The sequence below is a fragment of the Lampris incognitus genome, chromosome 19 (genome assembly GCF_029633865.1).
Source record: "Lampris incognitus isolate fLamInc1 chromosome 19, fLamInc1.hap2, whole genome shotgun sequence".
Taxonomy (NCBI): Eukaryota; Metazoa; Chordata; class Actinopteri; order Lampriformes; family Lampridae; genus Lampris; species Lampris incognitus.
Genome location: NC_079229.1, coordinates 28,482,019 through 28,489,248, shown reverse-complemented (window position 1 = coordinate 28,489,248; position 7,230 = coordinate 28,482,019). Strand labels below are relative to the sequence as shown.

At 45.6% G+C, this 7,230-nt stretch overlaps 1 protein-coding gene across 1 annotated transcript in view; it reads right to left on the bottom strand.

Annotated features, from left to right (window-relative positions):
* Window positions 1–1,928: 1,928 nt before the first annotated feature.
* The window catches only part of dnajb6b (DnaJ heat shock protein family (Hsp40) member B6b), a 39,436-nt gene continuing 34,134 nt past the window's right edge, over window positions 1,929–7,230 (bottom strand). Inside the window, exons 9-10 of the mRNA XM_056299117.1 lie at window positions 3,766–3,924; window positions 1,929–3,117 (exon numbers count right to left, since the gene is read on the bottom strand). Coding sequence (XP_056155092.1) covers window positions 3,008–3,117; window positions 3,766–3,924 — 269 coding nt within the window. The 3' untranslated portion in view covers window positions 1,929–3,007. The remainder of the gene's footprint in view (window positions 3,118–3,765; window positions 3,925–7,230) is intronic.

Below are 7,230 nucleotides of genomic sequence, written 5' to 3'. Positions count from 1 at the left end.
CCTCCGGCTTGGTCGGGCGTCCCTACAGACACAATCGACTCTGTGCATAACTGTAAGCTAGTCCACTGACTTCCGGTTTCTACTGCAGCGGTCATACCAGTTTCCTGTTTGTTGGCGTGTGCTATTGACAGTGGCATATTTTTTTGTGATGCCTGCTAGTCTTACCATGGATAGATGTCAACGACATGCACAAAATTGTCGACAGACTTTCACCTGTGCCTACCAGCAAACGGGTGAAAAGTTTTAAGCTGTACATATCAAGTTACGTCCACAATTCCGTCCGTCCGTCCACTCATCAATTGTGGACGTAACTTGATATGTACAACTTGAAACTTTTCACCCGTTTGCTTGTAGATGCAGGTGAAAGTTTGTCGACAATTCTGTGCGTTATACGACATTTTCCATCCATTATCCAAGCCGCTTATCCCAGTTGGGGTCGCGGGATGCTGGAGCCTATCCCAGCAGTCATTGGGCAGCAGGCAGGGAGACAGCCTGGACATGCCGCCAGACTATTATAACAGGGCCGACACGTTCACACCTAGGGACAATTTAGTATGGCCCATTCACTTGACCTACATGTCTTTGGACGGTGGGAGGAAACCGGAGCACCCGGAAGAAACCCACACAGACACAGGGCGAACATGCAAACTCCACACAGAGGACGACCTAGAATGACCCCCAGGATTGGACAACCCCGGGGTTTGGACCCAGGACCTTCTTGTTGTGAGTCGACCACGCTAACCACTGCGCCACCGTGCCGCCTGAATGGAGATTCTCCATACAAAAGTCAGTTTAGTCCGGGACATAATCTCTGTCCAAGGAACCGTCCCTACAAGTTTTCATACAAAATGTGTCATTTTTGTTTGTACAAAATTTTTAACTCTCATTATTTGAACACTGCTTTCTGAGAACATGACTGACTCGGCAAGCTTTACTGGTCACGTGGTTTCTGAGCGCACGTCTGGAGAGACTTGCACTAATACAATATGGGCTCCCAACCTGGCAACCCAAAGCGTCTTTTCAGTGTGTCTTAACGTCTCACTACTAATTTATAAAGCGCCGCTAAATCAGTTACTACCTATTAGTGACCACTTATAAAGCCGTTATAAGTATGCCTCATTGTAGATGGAGGAAGTGGTCGCGGCTGACAGGTAGGTCAGCCCAGCTCTTAAAGAGGCAGACGGCCCCCTGAGCGGAAGTCACCAGGGAGGATCTAGCAGTTATTCCTAGTCAGAAACAGTTGAGTAATGACACAGTGAGGGGGAGGAGGAGTGTAAATGAAAGGCAGTGGATTGGAGATGGGAGATGGGCCACTGCCTCGACGCCGTTTTAATTAAACCCTTGGAGACCGCTGCTTGCATGGGAACACGGGCCAAACGACTCGCCGGGTCCCGTGCATGCATTCTCCTGCATGAATAATACAGAGCACTGCAGGCTCATTCAAAATAGACCCAGAGTACTGCTGCCACTGCTTCCTACAGACTGCCTGTAAAAATAAATAAATAAAATTTTCACCCAAACCAGATCCACTGCGCCCCGCTTAATTAACGTATGGAGAAATACACCGACAGCTTCGTGGGCAGATAGAGCGGAAAAGGGGTCGCATTGGTTTCTCAAAGCAAGAAGTATTTTAATTAAAATTCACAGGATGCGATATTTGAGGCTGTTTGATGTGCTGAATTGAAGATCTTGTGTTCTCGTCAACATCTTGGCTCAGATATTGTTGATCGTGCCATTATATTTATTAGCTTAAGTTAACTTTTTGAAGGAATTTGTTGGTTAGCTTGGATCTTTCCATCATTATAGTATCCATTATAATGACAAATGATATGCGATATGACAAATTATGATGTGATCTATGATTTGACATGTCTCACTGTATGACATACAGTACAAAACAAAGACGGAAACCTGTGACAACACTACGTTTTACTATAAGCTTTTATTGGTAGGTGTTTGTAAAAAATGAACATGTCTGATGCTTGCATTTCTGGCACAGCATGAACATAACCTAACAATGATTAGGTCAGATTTGATCAAATGGGTTATTTAAGAAATAATAATAATTTAAAACCACAACATGGAAGGTGAAGAAGACGTTTTTCTGAACCCACTCAATAGAAAAAAAACCTACAAAAAGAGCGAAAACAGTAACTTTGTGAGCAGTTAATCCTTGTCACCTTGTGTGAATACCAACAGAAGGGATCAATCCAACTTACAAGAACGCCGTTGTCAGTTTTCATGTATGGTGACGAGCGGCGTGACAAGGGGTTGTTCGCTTTTTCCGTAACGAATACCGCTTTTCCTTTCCTTGTCCTCTTACATGTCCTCCTTGCCCTTCCTCATCAAAAAGACGACCCACCAAAAAACTCAACGTTCACTCATCCTCGGCATCATCGTATTCTGCAAAGTGTTGGTTGCAGCCTTTTCCTCACCTATCGAGTAAGAAAGCCTCTGTGATCCTCCACACACCCCTAACCCCTTTCAAACACTAACAATTTCTACATTTTCTCTAAAAACAACAACAACAACAACAACAAAAACAAAAAGTGGGAACGTCCAATCTTTGGAGATTAATTACGATAACAAAGAGGATTTTGTGTTAACTGAATGTGCACTGTACATCCTTAGGGTCAAACGTTCTCCCCACAAATAAACACGACATTAGCAGAAACTTAACTATTAAATATGTATTTCGGAAACCAACAGCGAGGGATGGTCTCCGTAGACTGTGGCGTTCGGGTGATGAGAGATGATGTGTTGGAAGATGGAGAAAAGATGGGGCATATAGAACGAGCATGAAAATTTGAATAGCAACTTGCATACGGGATGACGGATGGGAGTTAAGCTCCGCGCTGTGGCGCTGATAGACATGAGAAGATATAGTGCAGCAGTAGGGATGCTGGGCTTACAACAGTTTGCTAAGAAGCACTAATGCCACGAATGATTGACAGTGTTCCTGCCAACATGTGTGTGTATGTGCACGTATGGTCGGTGTGGGGAAGGTTTAAAACCAGGCACCGATTCCCCCACATCGAGGGACGAATCGTGGAGCTCTTTTCTTTTTGGATTCTGCGTCCTTTAGCCACAGTTTCTTCCTTTTGGTGTCCATGTATCCTGCGGAGGAAAAGAAGACCAGAGAAATCATCTATGTTTGGTAGTACTCTGATGTTCAGCAGGTCAACTCATATTTATTTTAGGCAGAAATAGCATCTCGCGACTCAGCAACTCAAAATGTTACACTTGCTAAAACAGGGACCCATATCTGATTAACTTGTCTCATTACCTCAAGGAGCAAATAAGAAGGACGTCCTTTTGTACTGACACCATAACCATCAAGAAAAAGGTGCAGCAACAATAAATGAACCCACACTTAACCAAGGCCGTCATTATAAAACATTCAGCGTATAAGTGTTGTGGGTAATTGCTCAGCTATTGTGTGCAACCTCCTGACCCCCTGGCAGAAAACAGAGGTTTGAACTTTGACCTCCAGTCATTACGGCGGAGTAGAACACAGCTCCCTAATGAACACCTCCATCCTCGTGTTTACACCTGCCAATCAATTCCGGTGTGTTTTTGTCATCACCGTCCTTTGTGCGGTCGTCTGACATAAAGGCAGATGATTAGCCCGCTGTTAGCAAGACTCTGTACTCCTTAAGCTAGGCCCTGCCTGCCATTCATTAATCAGCTCCACTGTGATGTGTGTGTTTGTGTCTGTGTGGGGTTTTTTTGGGGGGGGGGTGTTGGCTGATATTTTGGGCAGACCTCTCGTTAGTCCCAGACCATGCTGTTCCTCCTCCTCCGTCTCAGGGGGGTTGTTCTGCGGGGTGTTCCTCAGGTAGCGCTGGTGGAGGGGGATGCTGGGAAGGGCGCTCGGTCTGCGGCGACAGAACTCCTCCTCCAGGCTGTCTCCAGCAGCGGCGTCTGGTGAGGAGCAGAGATGGGTGGGGGGGGGGGGTGGGGGGTTGGTGCAGGGATAGAAATTATGATTGCGGTTTAATAGTATGTGCACATGCAGTTGTCACTAAATCCCACAAAGATGCAGAGGGGCGGTACCCGCTGGCTGATTGGTTAGGTTTTCAGGATAGGGTTCCCAGTACCCTGGGGAAAAAAGCATTGGGCACACACCCCTGTATTACTATAACTAGGGAATAATGTTAAAGACCTTCTTTCTGGACAGCAGCATGCAACCGGGTATCCAAATTTAAGGTTAGGGTTAAAGGTTAGGTTGTGGTTAAGGTTAAATTGTGGTTCATCCGCTGTGTTTCATCCGTCAATCATGTGACGGGTACCGCCCCTTTGAATCTTCATTTCCTGGGACCTTGCTGCAATCATTGGTAAAGGTCCCATGGAATGGCATTTGAGGACGGCGAACTTCCGCGGCTGGACATACGTCTATCTGAACGAAACACCAGGTCAGGTGGACATTTGTTAGGGGAGGGAGGTTGATTTGATTGACAACCCGGCATTTTTAGAAGAATGTGGATCTCGATATTGCTATTGGCTAGTTTCACCCGTCTTTCTAAAGCTCGCTCTCATGCATTCGTTGGACATGTGTGTTGGTGAACGCCCACGAGTGCAGGATGACGTAAATGAAAGAAATCCTTGTATTCCTCCTCCTACGGTATTCTCAAACACAAACATGAAATGAAATGTTTATTTGTAAATGTCTATGGCATAGCGTTACACAGATGTTAAGTAAGTGCAGAGGAAAGAAGAATGAAAATACATTTCATTTCTTTCCATGGGAGCTTTAAAATGATGTATGATTTGAGGCGTTAACGCTTCGCTTAAAACACGCTGCTGTTTATACCGAGAGTAAGCTTCCACTTCACATCTTTGTCTTTTCCCCTGGAAAGTGTCCGTGTACACGTCGACCTTGTCTTAACTTAATCCGGAGTTAAACTATTGTAACGTACACGGATAAATAGACCCGCAAGGCCTTGGCTAACGAGTCGGACCCATAGCCGACTGGCTGCCCCCCCCCCCAATTCGCTGCACTGCCTGAGTCTTTGTGCCAGCCGAATGACCTCACTCTGAGTTCTCATCTCACCTAGATCGGTTTATACCCTCCGATCCGTACACCTATCCTATTTAAGAAGAGTTGGTTTTCGGAGTTGCCATTGTCATCTGTGGTTTGGTCACCGTATTCATTACCGTCATCACCATCACGTGCTGCTGAACTTGAAGGAGGTGCAAAAGAGAGCGTTTTTGTACAGAAATCTGTTTTTTCGACAAAAAAATACCTACAGATCATCATAAGACATTTTCATATAGTAGACTGAACCATAGATTTTTTTTTTACATGGTGTGTAATAGTAAAAACATTCATTTTAATTACCAAGATTTCGTTGTACCTACATCGTTGATCATAAAAAGTACAGCATGTTTAATAGTCTGTGTTCTTTTTTCTTTAATTTTATTTAGTGCTACTTTTTTTTTATTATTTATTTCTGATTTTTCCCTTTTTTCTCCCAATTTAGTGGCCAATCGATCCCTATTTTAATTCAAACACCCACCCTCGTACTGCATGCGTTCGCCAACTGCATCTCTCCGGCCGGCAGTCTCGAAAGAGACCGCCTCCCCACTTTTGTGACAAGGCGACTCCAGGCCGAACCACTGTTTTTTCCCGACACACACAGAGACGCATTCACGTGACGAACACAAGCCGATTCCGCCCCCCTCCCGAAGACAGCGTTGCCAATGACTGCTGCTTCATCGAGTCCGGCCATAGTCGGATCTGACGAGACCGGGGCGCGAACCCCAGTCCCCAGTGGGCAACTGCATCGACACCAAGCCGATGCTTAGACCGCTACACCACCGCGGACCCATTTAGTGCTACTTTTAACAGTTACATATATATATTGAGAGAGAGAGAGAAGCGAATTCTACTAGTCTACTAAAATATCCGTACTGTTAGCGAAGGGCTAACGTGTCTACTTATTCCTGTACATTACACTACCCCCCTCCTTTGGGAAGCGCATCCGATGGAGGGAACCGTCACAGCCGGGACGCGGTCCAGGAAGCAGCCGGGAACCGCCGCAGCTAGGCCGTAAACACAGGTCTCCCGCATCACAAGCGACTACGTTAACCAATCAACTAAAGGGTCCGACCCATTAGCCAAGGGCTAGCGAGTCTATTTATCCACAGAGACACACACACACACACAGAAGTGCTCAAATTTGTTGGTACCCCTCCACAAAAAAATGAAGAATGCACAAAATAACTTCAAACTGACAAAAGTAATTGGTACCCACCATTGTTTATTCCATATTTAATAGAAATCAGACTTTGCATTTGATTTTTTTATTCAATATGATATTGTAAATGATAAAACAAATGGCATTGTCAAAAACCTTTCGAGGTAGTCACTGCTATCAAACGCTTTCTGTGGCTCTCGGTGAGACTTCTGCACCTGGCAACATGTATTTTGGCTCACTCTCCCTGAGCAAACTGCTGCAGCGGTCTCAAGTCTAGCGGTCTCAAGTGTGATGGGTGCTTTCTCCAGACTGCAAGTTTCAGCTTTCCATCGATGTTCGATAGGATTCAGAGCAGAGTCATAAAGGGCCACTTGAGAATGGTCCATCTTATCCATTCTTGAGTGCTTTTAGCTGTGTGTTTCGGGTCATTGTCCTGTTGGAGGACCCATGGCCTGCAACTGAGACCGAGCTTTCTGACACTGGGCAGTACATTTCACTCCAGAAGGCCTTGATAGTGTTGAGAGTTCATTGTGCCCTGCACAGATTCAAGGCGCCCTGTGCCAGGAGCAGCAAAGCAGCGCCAAAACATAACCGAGCCTCCTCCACGTTTCACTGTAGGTATGGTGCTCTTTTCTTTGAAAGCTTTATTTTTTCCCGTCTGTGAACATAGAGCTGACGTAACTTGCCACAAAGCTCCAGTTTTGACCCATCTGTCCAAAGGACATTCTTCCAGAAGGATTGTAACTTGTCAATAATGCTTTTTAACAAGTTCCAGTCTGGCTTTTTTATGGTTTTCTTTCAAAAGTGGAGTCCTCCTGGGTCTTCACCTTGGAGCCCACTTTCACTCAAAAAGCGACGGATGGTGCAATCAGAAACGGATGCGCCTTCACCTTGGAGTCCAGCGTGTATCCTCTTGTTCAATCTGGGGTTGATTTTCCTCTTGCGGCCAAGCCCGGGGAGGCTGGCTACAGTTCCATGGACCTTGAACATCTTAGTATCATTTGTAGCTGTTGTCACAGGAACTTCACAC